This window comes from Nilaparvata lugens, chromosome 11 (assembly GCF_014356525.2).
Source record: "Nilaparvata lugens isolate BPH chromosome 11, ASM1435652v1, whole genome shotgun sequence".
Lineage (NCBI taxonomy): Eukaryota > Metazoa > Arthropoda > Insecta > Hemiptera > Delphacidae > Nilaparvata > Nilaparvata lugens.
In genome coordinates, this window is record NC_052514.1 from 30,367,240 (window position 1) to 30,395,224 (window position 27,985).

Here is a 27,985-nt window from a genome sequence, read left to right on the forward strand (position 1 = left end):
TTTTACAAAGAAAGTTCATATGGATACAGGTCATAAAAGCATAAACTTTAGTTCGAGATATATGATAGAAAATATTCTCTTATAATTGGAATAATCTATACATTTCAATTAAATAAAATAAGGCTATAAATTAAGGCAAACTGGAAAGGTTGGATAGGATGGGAAGCTGACAAAAGTCTACTTACTTACTTCTTTTTATTTCTTCGGTCCTCCCACGGTCCCGTCATCATAGGAAATTGACTCAATTATTTGAAGAGAAGAGTATTCATAGTGTTCAACTCAATAATTTTGAAGAATGGATAAAAAAATAGAGACGATTCTTGTTATTTTTGTTTAGTCTTCTCCGTAATCAGAGACCGGAAAATCATCATTTTTACCACACATTTCATGTGGTATCTGCTGCTCGACCAGGCAGGTGTTAAAATGTATGTTCCTCAATAAATTATCATAGTATAATTAATGTAATATGGTCTTTTTATCAAAATCTCTTCAGTTTGAAGCTGTTATCGAAGAACAAAGTAACCAATCATTTCAAAATCAAGCAACTACTTTTACTTTTAGAAACTGAGTATATCATTCTATTTCGTGTGAAAAATGTGAACCATGAAGTAAATATGGATTGAAATATTGAAAATAGATTATAAGAACTAAATTTGAGTAAATTATCGAATAAATAGTATATAAAGTCGTAATTTGTTTTTGCTCTGGATTAGTGGTACTCTAGAAGACTGGCTCTCTATTTTCTAAATTTCAGCGAAGCTACAACAGCTGACTTTCATTCTACAAACCAAGCGCCAAGAAATTGTTGCAGATGCAGATTGTTGTGTACCTCCAACTGTCGTTTAATGAATATTTTGAAGCACATGAACTAATTCATTATTTTTTTTAGTTTATAATAAAGTGTTTCAAGTCTGTGGTATAATTCAAACTGCACAACAAATAGTATTTCTGTTGAAATTATTGAAACATTCTTACATGATTATGTATTTTGTCGAAGTTGGAGCGAAGTTTTCGTAAGCATACTTGATTCGTTGCACCGATATTTTATCAGAGTAATTTTATAATCAACTATATTATCAGGTATGTGTTTTTGAATTGCTTATTGATTGATCCATATGATTTAGGTGCTGTCTAATTTATGACTTGTTCCTCTGATAGTGTCAAAATATCAATTCGTGAGACTAAAAACAACACTTTCTAGATCTCTGTCGGGCAAGTTCAGTTTATGTGCGTTTTATATCTCTGTAAATTAAATAAAAGTTTCCAAATTACCTATTTATTTTTTTTATTATGAGATAAGATTCATTATTTCGTTTAAATTTTAGTAGGCTATAAATCTCGCACTAAGAGCTCAGTAGGCTACTTAACCTCATTTTTATAATTGCTGAAAATGTTCAGTTTTTGTATAGCCTACCTTGAGATTATTCCCTATTCACCGTACTGATTGAGTAACTTATACTCTAAGTTAGGCCTGTTAAATTTAATAACCTAACTCCTAACCTAAAGACTGCAGATTATAAGTTTCTAACCTAACTGAAAACTACAGATCTTAGGTTAGCTGTATTTAATAACTTGAAAGTATCAAACACTTATTATCAAATGCATTATTTAATTAATAATTTGTTTGGTACTTTTCTCTTTGTTTATATTACTTTTGATATTATTTTCATTTGCAGAAGCCGAAGATGCCGGCGATTAAAGAAGATCGAGAGGACAGTGATGTTGATGAGATGGATCATGAGTCTGGTGAGTCTGACAAGTCCAGCTCATCATGTGACAGCAGCGACCCAGCTTCCGACTCTGACGACAGTTCCGGTCAGTTGAACGTTATAAACTATTGATTATAACATGAGATTAGTTATTTTAAACATGTTTCACGATTAAAATTATAAAAATTTACTTGAGATTGTTCACTTCAAACATGTTTTACGATGAATAGTACAGTATAATAATGTAAACTCCATGTTTTTGTTCAATGTATATAATTAGCTTTATAGGCTATTATTAAACTTAATCATCACAAGACTGTGCAAATTTGGTAGTTATGTGATCATTGTGTTTTGATAAGGTATATCTTTAAACCATATATAAAGTGGGTATATGACACATCTATAAGGTCCATCTATCTATACAGTATGTTCTACAAAAGGTGTAACAGCCGAATACCATACCTGTCATGTAGACATTCTACCTGAAATTTAAAACAAATAAATGTTAGTTTAATTCTCTTATTTCGACCTTAGTTTTCGAGATAGCTTATATAAATTTCTCAATATTCTTGAAAGTAGACAATAATTAGAAAACTATCAGACAATGGGCCTATGTAATACTCTAAGGATAAGGCTATCTAATATCATGATCAAAGACCAGGGTTCCCCGGATAGATCGTGTCAAAATTAAATACTCAATTCACGTAGATGGCGGCGTCACAGGCAACAAAGCCATCATAAAAAACTCTTCCAAACAATCGAAGCTCCTCTCAATGAGTTACCTTGTTAGGTGTTCCTGAATGCAATAGGTGAGCGCCCACACTGAGTGTGGCAGGCAGTTGAACATCCTGATTGCTAGCACTGGAAAACAATCCTTGACCCTAGACAAACGACGGCGTGGCCCATTTAAGTTCATCCTTCTTTGAGTTCCATGAGTGTGCACTTCCTATCTTCTTGAAAACTTAGACAGGTGTTTTTTGACATGAAGTAGTGATGCTAATATTTACAGCCCATACACAGTATGCCCAACCGTTGGAATATGGGCTGGCAATGAGCATCAAATTTGCTAAACGTCATCACATGAAGTGCTTTCTGTTGGAGTAGGAAAAGTCTTTTGCATGAGCCGAATCTCCTCACACCAATATTCCATACTGGATGTGACAGTTGAACACCGCGTGAAACAGCATCAGCAGTCGTTGGGCACTAAGAAGTCCTCTCTTTCTACGAAGTAAGTAGAATACTCGAGACAGCTTTTTGCAGACTCCAACAATGTGAGACTCCTAAGACAATTTGGTTTCCACGTTGAATCCAATCAAAGAGACAGGAGCTGCACTGACATCTGCTGATCTGGCTAAAGTTCAAATTATCTTCTGAGTTTTGCTCTCATTCAACTTCAGCTTATTTACGCAGAACCAACTCTTGACCTTTATCTTCAAAATGGTGATGGGTCTTCTGCTTGGCTGCCTGGAGCCACTTGCCCTGTCCCATGATGGTGGTGTTGTCGGCAAAAAGCAGGCTCGAGTTGTTCAGGCGCAGATCATTAATCATTATTAAGAATGTGGTGGCTCGTTGGAGTGATAACGCGCCGGTATTATAATCAAGAGAACCCGAGTTCGAATCTCGACCAGGGCAAAAGTTTGTGACCACAGCACAATCACATAGATACGGCCACCCCGTCTTTCGAAGGAGACGATACCGTCGGTCCCGACTACCTAACAAGTAGTCGTCATCTCTTATCATCATCCCTCTCACTCATTACCCACGCACAAGCCTAAGAGCTTATGTGGGCTTCACCCTCAGTATTATTATTAAGAATAATAATGGTTCAAGCACCGAACCCGGAGGTACTCCATTTGGTACACACGCCCCACCAGAGGAAGCACCCATGATGGATACAACCTGCTGTCTGTCTCTGAGGTAATCAGCAACCATGCTCCTTGCTCTGCCCTGAAACCCATCTGCCCAACTTCATGAGCAAGATATCGTAGGACACACAGTCAAATGCCTTTGATAGGTCACATAGGACAAGTTCAATTGATCCCTGGCCTTCAAAAGCCTCATTAATCCTTTCCACAAGACTAACCACAGCCGATGAGGTGGACCTCCCCCTTATAAGCCCATGCTGCATGTGTATCCTGGCAGATTGTTGTGTTCAAGAAACTTGGTCATCAGTCTTAATATAGGCGTCTCTATGATCCTACCAAATATTGGTAAAACAGAGACTGTTCGGAAATTTACAATGTCCTCTGGACAACCTTTCTCAAAAATTGGCACTGTTTTGACACTTTGGGACAATCCGAAAAACACCCTCAGACAGACAAGTATTCACCAAAAAATTTAAAAGTTTAAAGTTTGGCTTTATTATTACATTTTTTTCACGATTGCTGGACATAAGGAAATTGCTTTTTCTAACACAACACTTTTCCTAGTGCAAAACCCGGGTTACCTGCTAGTTGTATATAAAGTATACCATATATTGTATTATTGTATCATTTTGAAGAATAGGATTTTCCTGTTTCAGATTTTCCTATTAGAAAACCTTATTTGTTTTTTCTCTCTCAAAATTTGTTATTACTCTTGTTTTTTTGCAGTGATATGAGATAGTTTTTCTTGTCATGAACTTGATTTTATATTGTGTTATTTTTAGTAGGCCTATTTATTTTGAATCGGACTTTTTTGCGACTCCCGCTGGTAGGAGTCAAAGACTTTTCTTTTGTTGGCCGGTGGTGCCTGAAACAATTTTTTAGTTTTTTTAGTTCTAGGTAGTTAATTTAATTCTATTTTCTTGTGATAAGTGTTTGATTTATTAACCTTTGATTTGTTAGTTGTTAAATTTTGACAATAAAGAATTAAATTGAATTGAGGATATAGGCCTATTGAGGATATTGAAGCTTAAGTACTTTCCTGTTGGATAACTTACATTAACATCTGGGATCTTCAAAAATATGACTGTGGTATCAATAAAAAAAACACTTTTATCACAGAATATGTGAAATTGATACATCTATTCAATCAAGTAATATTAGAAAATATAAAAGTCACAAATGGTAACAATATGAGGCTTGTCTATTGCCTTGACTCAGTCAAAGATGAGTCATATGAAATGACTTTTAAAATTTGATTGAGTAGGTCATGTGATTTAATTTCTTGGGAAGTCAAAAAATAGTCATATTATGACAACAGTCAAGTTTAGAAATCTTTGTAAATGCTCAAAAAATGATCCTTATCTAAGGAACATTATGTTCCTTATCTATATAATATTGTAAAGGAAGGAATTGGCTTATACATGTACGAAAAAGGAAATACACGACTGATACTCATTATATTATCACTTATGAACTAATGAGCTTGCAATTTTACATAAAGATTCTCAATTTACCGAGGATGGATACAGGCTTATTATCATTGCTATTGATCAATTTAATAATTGAAACAAATTTATCCAATTTCTGATTTAAAGTTTTCGCAATAATAAAATTTAGTAACGTGAATAAGAAGGTTGAAACCTTTATGAGTCATAGCCAACTCAAGAAGCTCATAAAATGTGTTCAGGAAGTTACTAGGAAGCTGGCCAGCTTCAAGCTAAAGCTACTGCTGGAAAATTGTATTACTTGGACTTCTAAATTATTTAGTAGGTTTTAGTGATTTCAACGAGCAGAAACATTGGTGTGCGATGTTCTTGTTCTATCTCTATGTAGTTCGTTGCAGATCAATAAACATCTTCGATGTCAAAGCTCATCAATTTGATGGTACTTTAACTTCTCCTCCTCCTCTTTCTCCAATGACTTTACTAAATGTTAAATATAAATTTTTCTTCCATCCCGTTTCAGAAATGGACACTGAGGAGTGCGAAAAACGGAGAAATGCATGCATCGATCAAATGGCTGATCTGGAAAGGCAATTCACGTTAGTTCGTGAGCAGTAAGTATATGTATATAATTGATTTAGATTCAAAGTTGGCTCATTCAAATATGAATATATTACATACATTTCAATGTTTCCTTTCTTGTTTAGGGCTACTTGTAGGCCTATTTACATAAAAATTAAAAATCAATGTACCCTTTTCAACATTTACTTTTTATTTTTCACAACATTTTCCAACTTTAAAGTCATTTTGAAGTGGATACGTTCACATTCCCAAAGTATAGAGAAGTTTGACGATTTTTGCAACATGCTTGGATTTATTTTATCACGCCTATCATACTTAATCTCATAACTCATAACCGCAAGTTTTCCCAAAATAGAGTTGTTACGCAACAAAATGAAAATGACAAGACTATTCCTTCAAAAGAAAAAGCTACTGCAAATTATATGATCCATAGTCAAAATGTATCTCAATAATTCTCATATCAGCTATCTAAAGTGAGTTGAATTTAAATGAATCATTACACAAACATTAATCATACTCCATTTTTATTTTTGCACATGTATGTATATGTATGAGTAAATTGTATGTTATCTTTTGGCAATAAATGAATTTGCATTTTTTTTAATAACCAACACTAAAGTAGGTCAATCGAATATTCAACAAGTTTGAACAATTTACGACAGTACTTGATCTGTCACTTTATATCAATATCTGAACTCAATACTAAATTAACATTATAAGAAAAGCAACAGTATTACAGCAAAATTGTCACACAACAAGATTAAGGTTATTGAATAGACGCCAGAATAGAAGGCTAATACAAAAACAAATAAGTTGTGGTGTAAAAAAGGGTAGTGAATCGAAAGCTCTCTCAACTATGGTCACCCATGTTATAGTAAGCTCTCCAATCCGTGACAGGTTTGGGAAGGTGTGTGCATGAATCGTGATAGGAAGGAGAAAAGAGATGTTCGACGTGCATAGTTAGAAGCACAGAACATCAACATCCAGGAGTATTGCATTGTGTAGTCTTGTAATCCAGGGTCATTACAAAAGATTAATAGGATTTTAAAAATTCATTATTACCAAAATACTCATTCAAAATGAATTATCTTTATCCTTTTATATTAAGCGGATCCTATTATCTTATTATATTAATTTTTTATATCTGGTTATTTATGTTCAACGGATCTCGAAAACGGCTCTAACGATTTTCACGAAATTTGGAACATAGTAGATTTATGATATAAAAACTCGATTGCACTAGGTTTCATTCATGGGAAAACTCGCTGTAGGACATGAAAAGGATAATAATTATTCATCCTTTGGAAACAGATGATAATTTCGTCGTCTGTCGAAACAGTAGATGCTTGTGTGGGAGAAAAACATAATTATTTCCAGCTGTGTAATCAATCAGCGAGAAATATTATCCAAAAATTTTAATCGACTTGATCAAAATAATCTGATTTGTTGACATGACATGATAATCATTCTAAACTAGAGTATATCATAATTTTCAAAGTTAATCATTATTTGAAAACGTCAAGTGAATAGTGAGTGTTATTTTGTTTTTCAATTAGGTTTGTAAACAATCTAAATTAGAACTTTTTAGTTTTAAAATTTTTGGACTGAAAATTGATCCTGAATTCAAGTATATGGAACATAACCTACTTTCTGGACTATTTATAGTGTATAAATGAAAATTCGGGGAAGAAAAAGTTTTGGGTTGTGCCTGTTAGTTCTTCCTCAATCATCTTAAAGAACTGTGTTCTGTTTAGCAATAGTTTATAAATAAAACGAGCGAAGCTCGGTGACCCGATATTATCAATGAAAAGAGCAAATTACAAAGTTTTTTTTTACAATAAAAACATTGGGCCCATATTTGACAACCAGGTCACACAGTTAGCCATTAGACGCTCACTCTGTCACCGCGTATTGTTTTAAGATTTGGGCAGCCATGTTTTGGCTACCAGTATGATGGTCGGGCTTGGCATCCAACCAGCAGCCAAAATGTGGCTGCCAAGATGGCTGCCCCATTCTAAAAACAGTGGCCGGTGATGAAGTGCCGACTGCCTGCCTGGCTGACTGACCTAGTTGCCTGCGTGTCCTGGCTGCCTAGTCCAATAGGGGCCCAAAGTATTTATTGTAAAAAACTTTAGAATTCTCTCTTCCCGTTGGCATACAGATTAGATTATTCATTTTGAATGAGTACTTTGTTGATTAAGCATTTTTAAAACCCAACGAATCTTTTGTCGTAACCCAGTAAGTTACAATAAATAAATATCTGGTTAGAATATACTAAGTTGAATTTGTTTTATCGCGTCTGTATTATTGTTATTTTATCTATAGCTGATATAATATTATTTCATGTGCTAAGTCATTATTCGATTCAATTAATACAATCTATTTTTTTAGAAACGATTACACTTTTATCTGTTCACAGGTTGTACAGAGAACGCATGTCTCAGGTGGAAATAAAACTTGGTGAAGTGAAAGTTGGTAAAGCCCAGGAATATCTGCAACCTCTTGAGGAGCTTCAGGAAAATATGCGCATCCGAATTGAGGTAGCTGGCATTCTCAGGAAGTACAAACTCACTAACATCACAAATAGTTTCGAAGCGGAAGAGTTAGCTGCTAAACAAAATTTCGAGGTAATAGTTTTTTCTAATTCAATGAGTTTTTATCATTATTTTACATTCTACTGCATTGCTTCTCATCCGGAAATGTAATCTGCTTGAGAAATCTTTCTTTCATTCTGTTTATTCAAATTCCAATACTGTTCACCTAGTAAGTAACAAATTCAACTTTAACAACAGTATTTACTTGTTTAGTAAAGTACAAAGTAATGTGATTCGAGGCACTGGACTTGATATTTAGCGTAAAGAGGATTGCATTGATGCAGGGAATGCTGATGCATCTGTGAATCTCGATTTATTTTCGTTGCATCCACTGTACCACTGACCCTCTGTAGAAGGGGTGTTTGGATTTGCCAAGTCGTTAGTCGAGCATAAAGTGAATCCATCTACTCTCTCGAACTTCATAGTACTCTCTGAACTCATCTACAGAGTAATCATATATGTACAGCAACAAGAGCTTCGATTGAATCCCGAAATTGTTATATGACAATCTCATTAGATTATTGACCAACAGCCAGGTAAAATGATAAATCACATTTACAACTTGATAAATCACATTTAAAACATGATTATTTACATATTTCACTTTTTTACATTCTTATTCAACATGAAATTACTCAGTTTACTCCTCTTAATTTGTAGACTTAATAATATTGAAGAAGTGTTAATTTTATAGTGTACACTCAAATCAGAAATCACAAGCTAGTTGGCTGATTAAATCACAGCTTATTTCACTGTTAAATTTAACTGAAATTTGACGATTATTCTAGTGGTGATTATTGATCTCAGTTGAATTCCACTCTGATTTTGTAATTCATTCTACTCTAAATCTACTTGTTTGTCTGTCTGGAAGATGCCTTAGGGTGTGTACACACAGAGAGCGGTCAGGTGTTCCGATTTCCGTGGTATCGATCTGACTTTTCACTCAATTTTTAGAAACTGAACAGCTGAACACTGTACATGGAAACTGGAGTTGATTATTGAATTAGTACGAGAGAGAGAGAGAGAGACTGTTATCATAATTATTAAATTGGTACTGAATCTACAGATACTAGGTCTCTGTCTTTTCTCCAATATTGAGAAATCCAACTGAAAACCTTATTTTTGACTATAGAAAGAACGTTGACCGCAGAAATTGAAATGCCTGACTGCACTCTTTGTGTACATATTCTTATAATATGATCAAAGTCTTGGAGGACAAAATAAGGCGCCTGGACTATATCCTTTTTTAATTCCAATCTGTAGTGTTGTTAGTATGTGTTCAGAGTGGACACTGGAACTCTGGCCTTACTGTGGAACATGATAGAAGAGAAATTGGGGGACAACATTAGGCGCCTGGACTGTTCTATTCTATTGCATCCTTCTTTATTCTAATGCTGGCCACTAACGGTAGGAATGCATGTTTATCATACATACACACTTGTTCATCATGCATGTTTTGTCATCAGCGAGAGGCTTCTAACATAAAATGAACAACCAATAACAATAAATAAATCACTGGAAAATTACAAATTATAATAATAGAAGAATAATTTAACCTCAAATAGAGCAGCGAAGAAGAATGAACAACAACAAAAAATCGATGATATAGAAACCTAACCTTTAACATTTTTTTGCGAAGCCTTTGGCTGTAATGACACAACAATCTGTATGACGACATGTTTATCATGCATGTCCTACCGTTAGTGGCCAGCCTTATTCATTTATTTATGTATCACATTGTGTACAAATACTTGAAATGAGGAAAGTCACAACTGGCTGATGCCCAAAACTGTTCCATTTCCAATTTATACTATACTGTCCGAATTAGAATGTAGGTTGTGTAACTTTCAAAAAACAATTCACACTCTAAGCTCAGAAAAACGAGCAAATTTTGAATCAAATAGATATTATTAAAGTCTAAAATGAAGAAAATCTAGAGCAGATGGAAATTAATGAGAAATTGTATTTATTTATAGCTCTCATCGAATTTCCATCTAGCTGTTGACCCTGTTGTCAATATTTGCAGTAGCAGAAGCAGAATTCTTTGGGGTAATTTACAGCATTTAGTGCCAGTTGCACAAAAGCCGGTTAAATTTTAATCGTGATTAATTCCACCAGAACCAATCAGAGAAGCCGTCTTATCAAAAAGGCCTTCTCTGATTGGTTCTTTTGGAATTAATCACGGTTAAAATTGAATCGGCTTTTGTGCAACCTGGCCTAAGTTTGGATTTTCGTTTGATAGTAACTAAATCTAGATCGGTGATATTGAAAAAGTCTAAATTTTGTATGAAACTATAAATTTTTGAGCAAAAACTTTGACGCATTTTATAGAAAAGTACAGCTTATACATTGTATGTGACTGTGTTTAGAGTGAAAAATGCCTACTGTGGGACATGATCAAAGAAGAGCTGGAGGAGAAAATCAGACGACTGGAAGAAGACCGCAACAGCGTGGACATCAGTGCCGATTTGTGGATGTGCGAACGCAGCCTGAACGGCGGCAGCGGACGGGGCGGCTCCAATTGGCGGCGGGGCGGCAAGGATGTCCACACCAGGCGGAAACCTGTCACTGTGTCCGGGCCCTACATCATTTACATGCTTAACGACACTGACCTGCTCCAAGACTGGACCACTATCAAGAAGGCATTGTCCAGCTGTAAACGAAAATCCGAGTGTAAGTAATTTGCTTCATTTATGGGCGAACGGCTGAACATCCAAATGGATATAAGATAATATTATGCATTTTACTTGATTTGTCTGATTTTGTATTATTTGTCATTGTATTTTGAATACTTGTTTATTTGAAGAATGAATGTATATTCACTCCTGGAACAAATGTTGGCAAACGGCTCATACTATGCCATTTCAGTTGCTATAAGCGTTGGAACGTACAACATTGTGTGTTCGCAACGTTCACATGTGTGTTTATCGTGCATGTTCTAAATTAAAAATTTCTAGTTTCTTCATTACGGGTGTATTATTGGGCTCAATTTTTTGGCAGTGGATAAATATAAATATCCTTTGGCAATATCACTATTTATAAAATTTGGGAGTACAACAGTTTTGGGCTAGGCCTGTTACTCTCGCCCAGCCATATCTAAAGACCATGATTTGCGATTGTATTGATGAATAAATAAATTAGAAGAGGCTAGGATAGTTCATAATCAAAACCTAACATACAGAGTACCGACTCGGCAGAGTAGGAGTCACGGCAACGGTCAGCTGATCACGATTGAGTATCGATCAGCTGAATACGTGCCGTCAAAATTCATTTCGCATTGTAAAATGAATGAGAATTTTTACAAGGTAAAAAGAGAGGTAAAGGTTACCCGCGCATATGCATTACGGTGCTGTGTGAGGACAAGATGACTTTTTGTTAGGATTACGTATAGCGTTAGGGAAAGCTAGAAGGTCAAGGTTAGATTAGGGTAGGGGTCAAGTTTTTGCTTTTAAATGGAAATATGCTAGTAGTATCATTTAGAGCTATTTGATCATTTTAGAATTTCGAATCAGCAATTTTGTAGTCATTGTAGACAAAACACTCACTTGGGGCGTTAATGTATTGAGTCACTTCTCAATTTGAGACGTGCTAGTGTGAGTATGCCCTGAAAGCAAGTGCGACTGACGTATCGTTCAAGCTTTGTAACCGGCCTTAGGGTTCCATACTCCGTAACTTGATCAAACCTAGCCACCCGAACCTAAAGGGGTGTAATTGACAGGGAATGTAGAGATCAGAAGAATGTAGAGGCAGGGAACTGAGCTATTGAGACAGTGTGTACGTACCACATTTAATGTGCGAGCTCTACATTCCCTGTCATTAAGCCGCTTTACTAGCTACTACTAGCTACATCTTCGATTATTAACTACTACTTTTCTCAAGTATATAGCAATGTGTAGTATCATATTATTCACGAATGATTAAATATATTGTATTGATGTTGAATTAATTGTATTTTATGATTTTGTTCCAGTACTTTGACAAACATCTACCAGCCTAACTTATGGAACTAAGCAACGTTGCTAGGATTCAAACAAACATTTTTCTATATTGTGTGTTGAAAAACACTTGTGATTGCGAGCTTGGCTGCAAGTAGCGATAAGGAAGTGCCATCTTCTGTATTAAAATAGAGTCAAAGCCAAGAATAAACTGTTGAAACTAAAATATTCCACTGAAAATGATGAAAACCCGATTTGAATTCTCTTCCAAATGGATCTTGTATTGTGTGAAATTGAAGGTGCTATTCTTGTACTATGCTTCTGTATTCAATATCATTTCCTGTATTACTTTTAATGCGGTGAATCAAACTGTTTTTATCTGTTAACGTTCGTAGTTCATAAGACAGCTTAGAACCTGATGACACTTCGTGTACCTTCTTTTACTTGATTTATTATTTTACTGAATATATATTTCTTTTTATGTCGTATTACTTTAGTCACAACAGTGGATTTCACAGTTCTGCACATCGAACTTTCCAATTTATGTTAATTTTATCTCCATTCGAAATTTATTAAGATCTCAATGAGCTCAGTCTTATTTTAAACCTAGATTTCTTTCGAATACCTATCGATCTTATAGTCATCATTGTAATCCTGTTGTATACAACCAGTGAACAAGACTGCTGCCCTATTTCAACTCAGGTTTTATGCAATAATTGGCTTGCATCTACATTAAGTAAAAATTGTGTATTCTAATTAAGTAAAACTATGTAAAAATGTACAAATAGTATAAGTGACGATATTAGAGTAAGTTTTGTATATTTTGATAATAATAGGCTATATGAGTGTGTGTGTTGTGGATAGATCTATTATGCTACTATCAATTGTTTATTACTTCAACTTGATTCTTAATTTCATCTACCGTATTATTTATGATTGTTCTTTCATTATGGACACAAAGGCTGATAAAGTAACTTCATAAATTACCTGGAGAAGTAATTTAAATTAGGTATTGAAATACCTGATGAAGTAACTTCATAAATTACCTGGAGAGTGCTTCTAAACAGTGACGACACACGGAAGTATGATGAGATCCATCCAACAATTGATTTATTGTGATGACTTTCTCATATTGCAATCATATTAGTCATCCATCTTTCCTTTTACAGATAATGAATATATTGTGTTGCATATTGATGAATATCCTACAAACAATTTAAGAATAACTTAGAGCTACAAAAAATTAATTGAATACGTTAGGAGTGAACCATTTTTATTGTAATTTTTCCGTTTTTACCGTAGTTTAATGTCTAACAATAATTTTAAATCTCATTTCTTGATTGTATAAAGCTTTCATTTGTATTTTCCATTTCTATCCTTGATTATTCCTTTTTTTAAATGTTGCTTCATAACCATATAAAATGTTTGTTTTGTCATTTCAATTAGTGTACTTCTTACTTGTCTTACATTATTGATAAAAGTTCTAGCTCCTTTATCAGATCATAGTTTGGTTTCTCAACCAATATTATAATTCCTCTTGAAAAACTTACTTCTATCTTATTTGCTCTTTCCTATTATTTTGATGTGTAGGCTTCTATTGAAAATCAAGGCTGAAGCTTGACGAATTTCAAAATTTTCCATTCCTTGATAAATAGTTTAAAAGTTCCTATTTTTAATTTTTCTGTTTATTGCTTAATTTTGATTCCCAATGTCACCTATTTGTTATTGGTTGATATTTATAAACTTTGTTGCTGTAAAGCATAAAATATCATTTATCTACATATATTATATTCCTATCTGTATTATTTTTTGTTATCGTTTTTTTTTAAATATCAATCAATATCCGTTTTATGTTTGTAAAGAGAATTCATTTTGAATTTTTCTAGTACACAATCGAGAAGTGAGATAGTTTATATAGTTTAAAGCCCACCGACTTTTTTCTAATCAATTCTAAATACTTTTTTCAATTCCATCGAATATATTTCTAGTTACTCTGAACTTTTGGTAAAGCTACTAAATTGTTTTAATTGAAGCTTATTTCCGTCAATGTCTCTAGATTTGATGTAGCATTATTATAATTTTCCATTATCGATCCTGTACAAAATTGACATTAAATGTGTGTGCGTGTGTGTTTGTATTTGTTTTTCATTTTTGCCCACTCAGTACACTACCTAATCAGTCTACTTGTTATTATTTGTCTCGTCTTCTCTGCATTCTTGTGACTACCGTAAAATATTGTGCCTGTACCGTTTCGTAAGAAGGGATCTATGAGTAAATCAATGAGTGATTTATTATTTGAGTTGAAGTGATGTAATGTACAGTAATATAATTCTGAATTGTTCTATACATAGAAGTAAATAATTATTTGTGCTAAATTGAAAGGCGCGACACAATAATAAGCCATTGCCTCAAGTTTGGACTATACCTTTGATAAGCTGGGAACTCAATAACTTGGGGATTGAGTGGAAGTCAACAAATTTGAAACTCAGATTTTTGGGTATACCCACTTACACACAATGAGAATGTTGAGGAATAGATTTCAGTAGCTTAAATAATTATGAATATTATTAAAAAGATTCAACTGTACATAGTCTATTTAGCTTGATAATTAATTTAAATTTTGTTCTAAAAAAAGAACCTGGCTTCGTCGAAATCGCCTAATTACTGGGCATGGCAGATGCGCTGACCTGCTATACAAATGGGGAAGGGTTGATTCTCCAGGTTGTGACTGTGGTCCTGCTGTGCAGAACATCGACCACCTAATAAATGCATGCCCCAGAGCCTTCAATGGAACATTTGAAGATATTTTCAATATGACGGACCACGCTAAGGCGTGGGTAGAAAACCTTGATATTTCTTTGTAATTTAAATCATGATCGACGAAATATATATAGAATGCACCTTCAACATCAAGCAATACGATATAATTATATATATATAATTTAAATTATTGTGTTTACAGTCTGTCAATATTAAGATGGTCAAAAACAACACTTGAAATTTTGATTTTCATATAAAACATGGTACTCTTACTCACCTTGATCTGGTCCATCTTAATTGTGAGATTTTTCCCGTGTTTATGAGACGTTCAAATTGACATTACAGGCACTAGCTTGGTTTATGGATTATTTTTTTAAACTAGTTCATACCGATACTATAAGAACATAGTTGTTTTATAACACAAGTTGTACTAACAAGTAATAATACAGAAATATAATCGGCGTACACTGGAAGTTTGTTAGGTACATAGGTACCGGTACTGAAACTAATTCAATCTAGTAAATCAATTTGAATCTATATAAAAGTGGAATGGTACTGATTTATTCACTCATTCATTCATAATCAACAGAATTAAAAAATTATTGGACCAAATAAATTTATTGGACTGAGAACGGATTTGAAAAAAATTCCAAAGTTACGCCCAAAATCTGCGTTTTCTTAGCTTTTCCAAGAACGAATTTTGGCAAGAAATGTTCAGATTTGGTACACAGGCTCAGCTGAGGTATAAAAATGTATTGGTGCTTTGTGGGGTCTTAGAATAACGCCCAAAAGAGACTTAACCAAGTCTCTAATTGAGAAATAACTGAATATATTTATTAATTCTGATAAAAATAGAGATTTTTGCAAGCCTACGCTAGAAATCAAAGAAAACTGGTAGTCGAATCGAGCTTGCAAATCTCTTCTGACGTTTTGACGGAAGGAAGCGAGTCTGCTGATCACATTTTTGGATGAACCAGGCTAAACGGATTGGCGAGCGATCGAGTTTTATAATTAACTCAAATAATTTGATAAATACTTTTTTTCGCTAATTAGTTTACATTTTTTTTGCAGATTGCTGCTGTAAAATATTTTTTACCGGTATTATTTTCACCTTTTACGGTATTTATTATCTTACACCTTCTTCGTCATCCATGATTACCCACACTTGTGGGATCGATGGCTAATTGCATAGCCACCTCTATGGTGGCTATGCTAATTGTCACAATAAAAGTCAAACAACATAACACTAATTTGTGAATTATCTAAATTGATTTGATTTTGAACTGGTGTAGAACAAGAATATTTGAATGTTTAAAAGGTTTTAAATGACAATTTGTTGAAACTCTAGAACATTCTAAGAGGGCAGTTGAATTGAAATTTGAAATTCCCACCATTCAAAGTGATAACTAGGAAACAGCTGACAGGATCCCGTTTCTATAATCAATATGAAATGTAAAATATGGTTATCACTGAATGGATTGTTATTTATTATTTGTAATCAAAATTTATATGGATAAATGAATGCATATTACAATGTCCAATCATTGATTTTGAATGTATTATATATAAACATCTGATATTGATGATTGTTCCCTCACCATACGTTTCCACAATCATATGTCATCGACGTTCTCGTGCAAACATATGATAACCATCACCATCACTCGATCGTGTTCGTTGTGGTGGTGTACTATTTTGTTGTGCTCTGCAATTTAACTTATAATTAGTTTGTGTTTGTAGGATTTTACCAAATTCGACGTTTTTAGTGAACCAAATCACCCATTAATGAATAACTGTCTCAAAACATTCAGGTACATTCATAATAATCAATTCTATTGTGTTTCAAAATCGACCTGTCTGGACAAAGAAAGTTTCAGAGTATCAAGCTGCAAATAAACTTACAACTTTCTTTTTTATTTGGAAAAAAATCATTTTTTAATTCTTAGTCACTATAATTTAATGTTTTATCAGCAAATTTCAAACATGATCTATCTCTATACTATTCTGTAACTTTAATCAGTTCTCTTATCTTTGATTGAGCACGTAATTTCTTGTGCATTATGAAATAGATGACTACTCTTTACATGGAATGCGTTAATTTATTTTGAAATATGGTTACTGTGCTGATAAAGTAATTAATCCTGCTTAAACAGTGTAATCGAATAGGTAGTGAACTATTTCCAACTTGGCTTATTATATTTTTTATGCTAGACAACTGTATCGTAAATATTTTTTTGCAGTTAGGCTATTATTTTTCCAAGTTAGGTAAGTTACTTATTATTTTTATCAATTTTGAATGAGCAGAATATCAGACAAAGAGTCCATATCTCTGGTACCCTCACTAAGCCAAATTGATTCCCGTTAACTTAATCCAGAAATGGTATCCTAGTGGCTCCAATTGAACAAAATCCAAATCAATTTGAATACGGTATTCAGTTTATTAGCATCTAAATTGTTGGCTGATTAATTATTTTTCATGGAGATTGCATGCTCACTCTCAAGCATTGTGTTGTCGTTTTTTAATTAAAACAGAAATCTGTGATATTTGCTAATTAATTATGTTGATAAAACAATATTGAAACTTGAAGTACCCTTTATTATTTAAAATATTACAACGATTTTTTTAGTTATGTTGATACAGTATTATTTTTAGTCATATCAGATCAACAAGTGGCTCAAACTCAAAATCCAAAGCATTTTTATACTCTTTATTTATACAAAAAAAGCAAAGTGTTTTTACACAGCTGATTAACTAAGTGTTCATTTTATTTCAGAGATTCAAATAATACTAGAAGGAAAATCAATTTATCAGCTCTCAAAGTTAGTAGACAAACTTCATACTAACGTTGATCAGCTCTGACTGTCTATGATGTCGTTTTAAAAACTAGGTGATCAAATAATTTAGATTTTCTTTTACGTTGTGGCAATTCAAGGTAAACTCTTCCTTCTTATTTTGTGGTTAATTATCAGATCAAAAATAGGCTATATTACGTTATAAGTAAAAACCCTACTGCAATTGGAAATTCTATACCGTAAATCTCTGAATTAAAATGACTGAGACTCAGTTGCACAAAACTCTATTAACTTCTAATCCCAATAAAGAAGCCTCCTTTTCAGAGAATCCTTCTCTGATTGGGTTTCTTGGAATTTGATCATTATTATAATTTAGCATGCTTTTGTGCAACAGGGTCTCATACTTCTTAAACAAATGAATAATTCCCTCTTTCTTTTGTAAATGACTTACCTATTACTGTTATGCCATTAGAAGGCTACTAATTCTATTTAACAATATGCTATTCAATTTCCTATAAATAATTATTCCTCACAGATAATAAAATAGTAGAGGAAATCTGGGCACTCTCTATTTGATAAAATGAAAAGCCAACGAGAAATTCATATGTTCTCTGCTTTTATGCTGTAAACACTACACTACACTAGGTACATGTCAGGTTGTAATTTTTTGCTGCCAACATATAATATTATTGATTTCTCGGCTGAAAATCACTTATTCAATGCAGTATCGTTATTTATACTTTCTCTATGCTATTGATTTTTTCAAGTGAGTCAATATTTGGTTAAATTGTGGTGTGCTTTTATTTTATGTTTGATAATAGAGTTTGTAAGTTTCATTCAATTTAGAACTATTTTTTCACAATAAGTAGTAAATTATATAGGCCTACGGTATATAATTGGTATTATTAATTTATTCAGACACCTTTGTGTGTGCCTCAGTCTTCATTTTAGAAGCATTGAATGGATTGATTATATGACATTATGTGCATCTTATTTTCTACTAACATTAGTTTTGTTGTGTTCAAATTATTGGTTAAATATAGTAGTGATTGCTATTAAAATTTAGTAGAATCTACAAATTTCGTTTCGCCCAATAATGATACTGTATAAATATTTTAAAGAAATTATTCTTGATATGTACTTGTTCAAAATTGACATCACCCCTATTCTGCACACTAGCATTAGCATTGTTCAAATAACCTCTAAAAACGAAATCAGTCTTCATACTGTATGTGTTTTTGTGGATGATATGCTGATGCTCTTGAAAATTTATATCATAGAATAATAATGTAAAGTTACTAAAATATAGTTCTCCATAATAATATAGCTTACATTTTATCATTTGATAACATTAAATAATGTATAAATATTGTCTTGAATTGAATAAAATATTATTGATTGATTGATTGATTGAATATGATGTAGACACTCATGCTCTCACTTATATAGGGTGTTTCAGAAGCAGTGTCAAACATTTTAGTTTCTGGATGATAGTAAACTACAAAATATCGTATTTGAAGTGTTCAAAACTCATCGGTTATCCTTATAGCTGCCAATTTGTTTTTTTTCACTTAGGAATTTTCATCTCAAGAACGAAATTGATCTGAAATTTGGCATGAATATTTATGCTATAAAGACTCAACTTAGAGAAAATAAAATAAAAAAATTAGAAGTAAATTTTCAAAATGACGGCCATTTTAAATTTTTGATGGCAAATTTTACAAAACCCGTTCACTTTACAGAACATTTACAAGAGACAAAAAAGTTAGCAAATTTTATCAAGATTTTAAGGATACTTTATTTATTAAGATTGGTCAAAGAATAACAGGAAAATAAATCCTTTTCGTACTGCATGCATGAGAACTTTTCACCATTTTAACATCAATATGAATTTTTTTATAATTTAATTATTTTAAATATTTTATGGCAAATTTCTTGAAAACTGTTCACATTACAGAAAATTTACAAGAATAACTTTTTTCCAAATTTTATTTTACATTGAAAAATATTAATTTTACTCAAATCGGTTCACTAATACTTATGCAGCAATTGCTCAAAATGCCGTACTTCAACTTGATTACACAGTCTGCACCTTTCAGTCATGGACCTTCGAACTTCTATAAAATCATCTTCATCATCTTGATTGGCATCTGCTGCAGCTACTACTCTTGCCACAAGGTCTTCTTCGTTTTCCACTGGCGTGCTGTAGAAAAGGTTTTTCATATGGCCCCAGAAAAAAATCTAAGGGGTTGAGGTCAGGTGAACGTGCGGGCCATGGAACTGGTCCACCCCGCCCAATCCATTGCTGACGATAGGTCATGCTCAGAAAGTCCGTTACAACATTTCCAAAATGAGCAGGGGCACAATCATGTTGTAACCAAATATTGTGTCTGATTGCAAGAGGCACATCTTCCAAAAGTTCTGGGAGTATGTCTCTTAAAAAAGTAACATACGTGGGAGAATCCAGACGATAAGGAGAATGTATGGTCCAATCACACGATTACCTAAAATACCCACCCAAACATTCAGCAAAAATCTATGCTGATAACCACGCACTTTGACCTCATGAGGATTATCTAACTGACCTCATACTCGTTCTAGGATTGACATCAACTATCTGCAATATTTGCTCTTCAAAAGCAACATTTCAAACTGTCCAAGGCCGACCAGCAATTACCCTGTTCCGTTCAAATGAACCAACTTCTCTCAGCCGATTGTGAGTTCTTGTGAACACCTTGCCGGAAGGGAGGCGGCGGTTTGGAAATGAAGCTGTGTAAATTCTTCTTGCTTCGGTCGCATTGCCAAGAGTTGCTCCATACATGAAGTAAAGATCAGTTTACTCCAGAAAAGTAAATTCCATAACAATAATTAACAATTTGTGTACAAGCAACGTAAGAGAATATTAAAACTGAAAATTAAAGATAGAAATAAGACAAAGGAAACGTAAGACTAAACAACAGCAAGCACTTTATCTGGTTGTTTACTTTTAATGAAACAATCATACTTTTACAAGACAAACAAGATCATCTGAAAAACATAGTAAAATCAGTTGTATGGCCATATGGAGCCATAACGAGTTTCAAAGCTTCATCTTAAATACATTTGGATTTAAAAACTGAATATTGATGTTAAAATGGTAAAAAGTGGTCATGCATGCAGTACGAAAAGAATGGATTTTTCTGTTATTCTTTGATCAATCTTAATAAATAAGGTATCCTTCAATCTTGATAAAATTTGCTAACTTTTTTGTCCCTTGTGAATGTTCTGTAAAGTGAACGGTTTTTGTGAAATTTACCATTAAAAATTTAAAATGGCTGCCATTTTGAAAATTTACATCCAGATTTTTTTTTAAGTTGAATCTGTATAGCATAAATATTCATGCCGAATTTCCGATTAATACAACATTTAGTTCTTGAGATAAAAATTCCTAAGTGAAAAAACAAAATGGCAGCTATAAGGATAACCGCTGAGTTTTGGACACTTCAAATACGAAATTTGTAATCGTCTCCTATCACCCAGGAACAATACCCTGCAATGTTCGACACTACTTCAGAAACACTCTTTATAAAACCTTGATGTTTCTCTGAAGACACTGGCCGTATTACTAACAATGAACACATGAAAATGTCCAAAATGTCGGTTTATCTGGTTGATCCCGCGCGTACCAACAATTTTATTTGACCATAGAGACAAGCATGTAAAAGCATGGCAACCTTTTTCCGTCACTCCAATTTTCCAAGTTTATTCTCAGGGTTGTGGTTTCTGTAATCACATTATGAACTTGAAATACTAAATCAGGAGTCCCCACCAAATGAAAGGTATTTTGACAATATTACCCGGTCAGTGGACTGTGAAGAAGACATGTTACTACTTAGTAGGCTAAGTAAGGACCTGATTATTATAATCTATAAATAAATAAGGCATAACTCCTTGTAGGACAGATCTTCGGAGCCGAGAATGAAGCGTCGCACTACATACTATTTTTTCTCTGTATTTTTTTATATTTTCTCTGTATTGCCTCCAGTATAACATACGTGCAGACACTTTCTCCATCGGTTTCATCTCATTATCTCTTGAAATCCACCTCATGATACCAAACCTCTTTCTGGCCTCGACCACAACATTTTGCACATGAGAGGTGAACAATAATTTGGGATCAAACAGAAAACTAAGATCCTGGACACTGTTAAGTTGTTAACTCTTCTCATTTTACCACCATCAACCTTGTAGCAAAAATTTTCAAATGAGATAGTTTTCCTGGTGAATGTCACATCGCCAATGTTTTGCTACTTAAGCAAAATAGTCTTCACTAAAAACGCTCTCCTCAAAGAATTGCATAAAAATAAATAAGTTATTCCAGAAAAACAAGTGAGTAAATGTTTTCTTTTTCAACTAGTTGACCAATAGGTGACCTTGATAGTGACACAGGCTGATAAAACGTGCTATTAACCTTTGATAGGCTGATGTTGGCGCAGGCTGGGGTTCGAATCCCGCCAAGCGCATGACATTTTTCTCATCTTATTACCCTTGCAAAAGTGAAAAAATAAGTATACACAAATAATAAAGAAAAATGGGACCACAGTAGCTTATTCAATTGAAAACTATTTATACAATGTAAAAGCACCGTGCCTTTTTTGTGAGGTTCCATTATACACGATCAAAATATTCTACAGTAAGATCTTTGACGAAGGTATTTTACCAATTTTTATCAAAAATTTGAATCCTCATCAAACCAGTCTCAGGCCATCAAATATTTGATAAAAGATGACCAAATCAAAGCAGTCAAAAATCTTTTTCAAATCGTTTAATGGATTCCTTATTTATTCAAAATACAGAGTGAACCAAAATGCACTACCCAACTAGAGCTTTGGCTACTTAAGGCCCAATTCATACAGAAGTTGGCGCACACATTTTCACTCCCATATAAACAAATGGTCCAAAGCGAAAAAGTGGATTGGCATGGAAATGTCAATATTACGTGTCATATGTCACTGTGCAAATTAGGCCTAACATCATGACTTTTGTACCACTCTGTACTTCAAGTTGATGTTTTTTTCTTGGTGAAGACGATGCCTACTTGAGCCTTATGCCGCATCCACATGTTGGCCCAATGAAGGCCAATGTCGACCAGCGCCAGTGTATGGATGTGTGGTTTGCCAGCGCTGGCTACCACTGGCCTTCATTGGGCACTAGGTAAATTGCAGACTGGGCCAACATGTAGATGTGGCATTAGGCTTGTGAGTGAGCTATTATGAGGCAGATGATGATGGATTTTGATTTGATTTTGAAATTTGAAAATGAATTTTAGTAGAATTTGAATAACGCCTCGTAATTTTGCAGGTGCTTTTTCAATCACAGTAACTGCAAGTTGGTGACAAATATGTGGTTGAGTTAGTAAAAAGAATTTGAATTTTGAATGATTAATTTTGATTTGATTTTGAATTTTAATAGAATTTGAATAACGCCTTGTTATTTTGCAGGTGCTCTTTCGACCACAATAACTACAAGTTGATGACAAATATGTGGTTGAGTTAGTACGGTAACTGGTGGTTGAGGAGCAAGTTGATAGCTACACTCTTGGCTTCCGACTCAGATTCGTAAAATCGAAAATGTCGTCACCCAGCATCGGCAAAAGGCGTATGGACACAGACGTGATAAAGCTGATAGAAAGCAAACACGAAGTAACAATTATCAGTGGTATCAACGAGTTCTACGTGAAGTTCTACGGACCCCGCAACACGCCCTACGAGAATGGCGTGTGGAAAGTGCACGTGGTGTTGCCAGAGCACTACCCGTTCAAGTCGCCGTCGATAGGGTTCATGAACAAGGTGTACCACCCGAACATTGACGAGGTGTCGGGAACGGTCTGTCTAGATGTGATCAATCAAGCGTGGACAGCTCTCTACGATCTGTCGAACATTTTCGACTCGTTTCTGCCGCAGCTGTTGACTTACCCAAACCCCGTGGACCCTCTGAATGGCGACGCGGCCGCCATGTATCTGCACAGACCTGACGAGTACAAACGCAAGGTGGCCGAGTATGTCAACCGATATGCCACCGAGGAGGTGTTCCGCAAGCAGGCTGCCAACGCAAACGCCGCAAACTCTGACGACAGCGAGTCCTCCATGTCCGATTTCAGTGAAAACGAGGCTGAGGCCATGGAGTTATAACAAATCCACACATTGTCATTAACCACGCATCACTCTATATAGACGAGAGTACTTGTCACATCATTGTACATCTAATCACTTCTTTAAGGGCAATTCATCAGTATTTTCACAATATATAGAAGAAGACGGTAGATGACATGCTAAGATTAAAACTTAAAATCAGGCATATATGACGTCAATCCAAAACTAATTACTTGTTTATCACGAACTTCTCGTTATTCTCTCAGTATGTTCTCGTATCAGAAGACTAGGCTTCACTCCAAACATAGGCTGAATTAATATTTTGACGTCACTTTACATCTCATCACCTCGGACCTGTATTTAGATTAACTTGAAATTGTGAGAATTTGTTGAATGGGAAGCATTGATGCAGTTTAGTGGCAATCTTATGGTTATACACTTTTCATTATTTCCACTTTTCACTGAAATAGTTTTTCTGACAGAAGTTGGCTATCTAGGTCGGCATAGGTGATGTAGGTGTCGTCATTTGAATGGCTGATGTGGTTGAATTTCATGACGCTATTTCAAAATCAATGACCTTTTTTACCGACATTTTACAATAGAGTTGCCAACAGAAGTTCAATATCTCGCCTGGAGAAAATTATGTAATTTAACTACAAGACTTCATTCCGGGCCACACAGCTTGTACCCTGAATTTATATGACAACTGAAGACTTTAGACTGTTCAGTAACTTGAATTCTTCTTCAATTTTGTTTGAGAGTTTGTTTTTTGATGCAAACATATTTTTCAATATACGGGTTTTAAGAGAAGGTGCGATACTTGTGAGGGAGAATCCAGGTTAAAATCTGTATGGTCCGTAGTTCAATGTTCAAATTTATGTCATCTTCCGTCTTCTTCTATATACAGTGATCATTTGATGCAGCTATTATGAAATCCACTTGCTGCCAGTTAAAAGTGAATCTCACTATAGAAGTCAATCCAAGTTTTTTAATCTGAGATTTTCAATTTTGCTGGTTCTGTGCTGCATTTCCAAAACTGATATCTTGTTATAACCATCTTATTTCACCCACTATACTTGAATAATTCTACATTTTATTTTCAATTTTATAATAATTATTACAAATTATCCAATTACAAGAGTAGTTTTCTAAGAATTTGTTCTGTATTCGCTCTGGGTAGAAATCGATTACTTCTTATTCTTTATTCTATTCCATGGTGTTGATTCTGAACTGTATTTTTAATTCGAAAATGAAAATGATATAATTTATATTTAGTCTTGTCAAACATAGATTTCAAAATTTAACAACATTTTAATTGATACTTATTTAAGCAATTGATAGTGTTTCTTAATAATGAGCACTAATTGACCCTTCGCAAATTATACATCACATCTTATTTTAAAGATTTTTTAGTCTTCAGCAAAGCTGAAATCTCTATTTATTTATTATCAGACAAAATGTCCATCATTAAATGTATGGCTTTGCTCCAAAAATATGCTTTCGATTGTTTTTAGTTTGTTATTGAATATTTGACATAATTCTTATGATAAACTAATAACCAATATGTAACCGCTCTGAAATAAGATAACTCTGTGTGTGTGATTATGTAGGAAGTCTTTGTGATTTTATATTAAAATGAAATATCTGTGATGAAATTCCTGCTAATCTTTTCCAAAATGTACTGCTTGAATTAGAAATTATTGTATAGATACTTTCAACTAGGATATGAAACTCAACTAGTTAGTATTATCAGCAACAATAACCACAAATAAGATCATAGTTTATAGATATTAAAATGTATTTCAATCTACAGCAAATGTGTTTATAGGTTGAAACAAAGATTGAAATTATTAAACTTATTTTTAATTTCAATTGTTACATGGCAGAATATTCTAAAATCGTATTCTAATTACAAATTTATCTTCATTTGATAAGCATTTGCGCAAAGCAATAAATTTCCTCTCAGCTCTTATTTTATTTTTTGTATCAAATTCTCCAAAATGAATCAGTTAAATGTTGAAATGTGCGTACATTTTTACCTGGTCACTGCCTGTTGTTCTTCTCACTATAAATGCTATATTTTCAGAATTATACAACTATTCTTAAATTATAAAATGTATTGTAGTAAACATTAGATTATTAATAAGCAAACAAGGTGATACCATCTAACAAATAATGAATCAAATTGTAAAATGTTCACTGCCTTGAATCACTTCATTAGTATGAAATTGATTTTGAGAATAATTCAGAAATTTCCGTTCTGAGAAAAAATTTAATAAAACTAGGAGTTTATGTGAACATTTTAAATTTATTGTGCAGATGTAAAACAAACTTCAAATAGTTGATTTCTCAAATTTGTAGATCAATATCTTGTTATTATTGGAAACTCTTATCTGTATCTTGCACTTCAGTACCATTACTAAATTAGAAATATAGACTTAAGATTAAAGATTCAAGATTTATTAAAATCGAAGAATGAGGAAGCTCATGAAATTGTGAGATAAGAAGCAAGTATTATAATATAATGTCAACAGAAATTAAGAATGAGCATCAATTCAATTTGTGATTGCTAGGGTCGACAATTATCGATAACCCTCACCATGAAAATATGTGTCAAATTAGATTTATTTTAATATTTACTACCTACCTAATGTTTGTAGTTACAAGACACTCCACTGACGAACAATGTTGCTAAATTTTAATACTGGGTGGCCAGCAATATTTTTAGAATACCCGATCAAATTAATTCAAGTCAAGTTATCAAGTTTTCTTGTTAAATAATTATATTTTCACAATTTTTTATGAGTTGCCAATACTAAATTATAATCATCCCATGATCTTATGAATCATCAGAATTAGTACTAGTAAAATGATGAGTATAGTATTTGTAAAATGATGATTTTTTGAGAGATTATTTGGTCAGTTTTGTAAGTGAAATCAATAAAGTCCAGAGATGTGGATTTGTGTGGAAATTTAATTTGATCATATCAGTTAATAATTATTTGAACACATCAGGTTAGAAACATTGAGACATTCATGCAAAAAGAAAGTTTTTAAATTCACATTGAAACTAATCAATTCATTCAGACATTCATGAAGAATATTATTTCTCCACTCAAGGCCCTATAAAGTAAGAAAGTATTCATAAATTTTAGGACTGATGATTAATGCGAATACAATTTGTTTTCAATATATTAAAAAAATCCATCTGAATATTTAATAGTATAGCCTAATTCTTGAAAATGTTTGTATTAAAATTTGGTAATGATTATTACTACAAGTCTTCAACAGACAAATTTTGTGAAATTCAAAATTCGTATTACTATTTAAGTTACACATTAACATTTCTAAGCTTTTGACTATGAGTGCAAAGAAATATTGGAAAATAGAATAATTATGCTTCCAAATTGAAGAAAATTGTATTGAATGCGCATTGAACACTGATAGAATAATACATATAGTAACATAAACATTAAATGCTTAACACAAAAAATATAGAATGATGAAATTGAAAAATGCTATTCTTTTAATGTTTAGTTTTCGTAGATTTTGATCTATTATTCACATGTTCTTCAATTACATACAAAGTAATGATTTTTAAACACCTGAAACTGGAATAAAAATGCACTTCAAGAGCATGTCAACTCTATTATAATGAAAGTGTATTATTCCATCTCCCAGTTGTTTTGAATAAGAAATAATCTTCAAATGAAAAAAAACAACCTGTCTGTGTTGAAATATTCGAAAAATTGCAGTTTTAAGGAATTTTATTTTAAAATGATGACAAAATGTCTCTGTAATTACTTTTATAGAGACATTATATATCTACATCACTGCCTATAGGCTACGAACAATTTTTCTGCTTAAATTTCTAATGAAAAACAAATTTGTTTATTCATACTGTATTTAAATTTGTCACTCTAGGTACTTAATGATTATTTGATGGCTTGTTCAAATTATTTAGTGGTGTTTGATCAATTATTTCTGATGTGGATTAGGATAAGACTTTGAGATTACAAAACACAACCCATAATATAATACTAGTCTACGAACTATGGATTCAGAATGTGAGTAGACTGAGTACACTCACAAAAATTATACCTATCGTAATGACTGGTAGCCTAGAGAACAACACCCTTAGTTCCAAACCATTCTTCTCACAAATTTTAATTAA

At 33.3% G+C, this 27,985-nt stretch overlaps 2 protein-coding genes across 5 annotated transcripts; both read left to right on the plus strand.

Annotated features, from left to right (window-relative positions):
* The first annotated feature begins 770 nt into the window (after positions 1-770).
* On the plus strand, positions 771-14,264 carry LOC111060400 (breast cancer metastasis-suppressor 1-like protein). Its single transcript, XM_022348061.2, has 6 exons — positions 771-1,080; positions 1,677-1,815; positions 5,540-5,630; positions 8,018-8,225; positions 10,562-10,865; positions 12,163-14,264. The coding sequence occupies exons 2-6, from the start codon at positions 1,686-1,688 to the stop codon at positions 12,168-12,170; spliced, it is 741 nt and encodes a 246-aa protein (XP_022203753.1). The 5' UTR covers positions 771-1,080; positions 1,677-1,685; the 3' UTR covers positions 12,171-14,264.
* Positions 14,265-16,485: 2,221 nt separating this feature from the next.
* Positions 16,486-27,965, plus strand: LOC111060401 (ubiquitin-conjugating enzyme E2 H-like). 4 transcript variants are annotated; one of them, XM_039438133.1, is made up of 3 exons: positions 16,486-16,698; positions 17,662-17,820; positions 23,161-27,965. In XM_039438133.1, the coding sequence occupies exon 3, from the start codon at positions 23,290-23,292 to the stop codon at positions 23,848-23,850; it is 561 nt and encodes a 186-aa protein (XP_039294067.1). In that variant the 5' UTR covers positions 16,486-16,698; positions 17,662-17,820; positions 23,161-23,289; the 3' UTR covers positions 23,851-27,965. The 4 variants fall into 4 exon arrangements, with proteins under 4 accessions (XP_039294067.1, XP_039294069.1, XP_039294068.1 ...); XM_039438135.1 differs by having other exon boundaries at positions 16,499-17,152; XM_039438134.1 differs by lacking the exon at positions 17,662-17,820 and having other exon boundaries at positions 16,499-16,698.
* The last annotated feature ends 20 nt before the right edge of the window (positions 27,966-27,985 follow it).

Coding starts and splice junctions, on each gene's coding strand:
- LOC111060401 (XM_039438133.1), top strand. CDS start 23,290: ATGTCGTCACCCAGCATCGGCAAAAGGCGTATGGACACAGACGTGATA.
- LOC111060400 (XM_022348061.2), top strand. CDS start 1,686: ATGCCGGCGATTAAAGAAGATCGAGAGGACAGTGATGTTGATGAGATG. Junction 5,631..8,017: donor TTCACGTTAGTTCGTGAGCA/GTAAGTATATGT, acceptor ATCTGTTCACAG/GTTGTACAGAGAACGCATGT. Junction 8,226..10,561: donor CTGCTAAACAAAATTTCGAG/GTAATAGTTTTT, acceptor GACTGTGTTTAG/AGTGAAAAATGCCTACTGTG.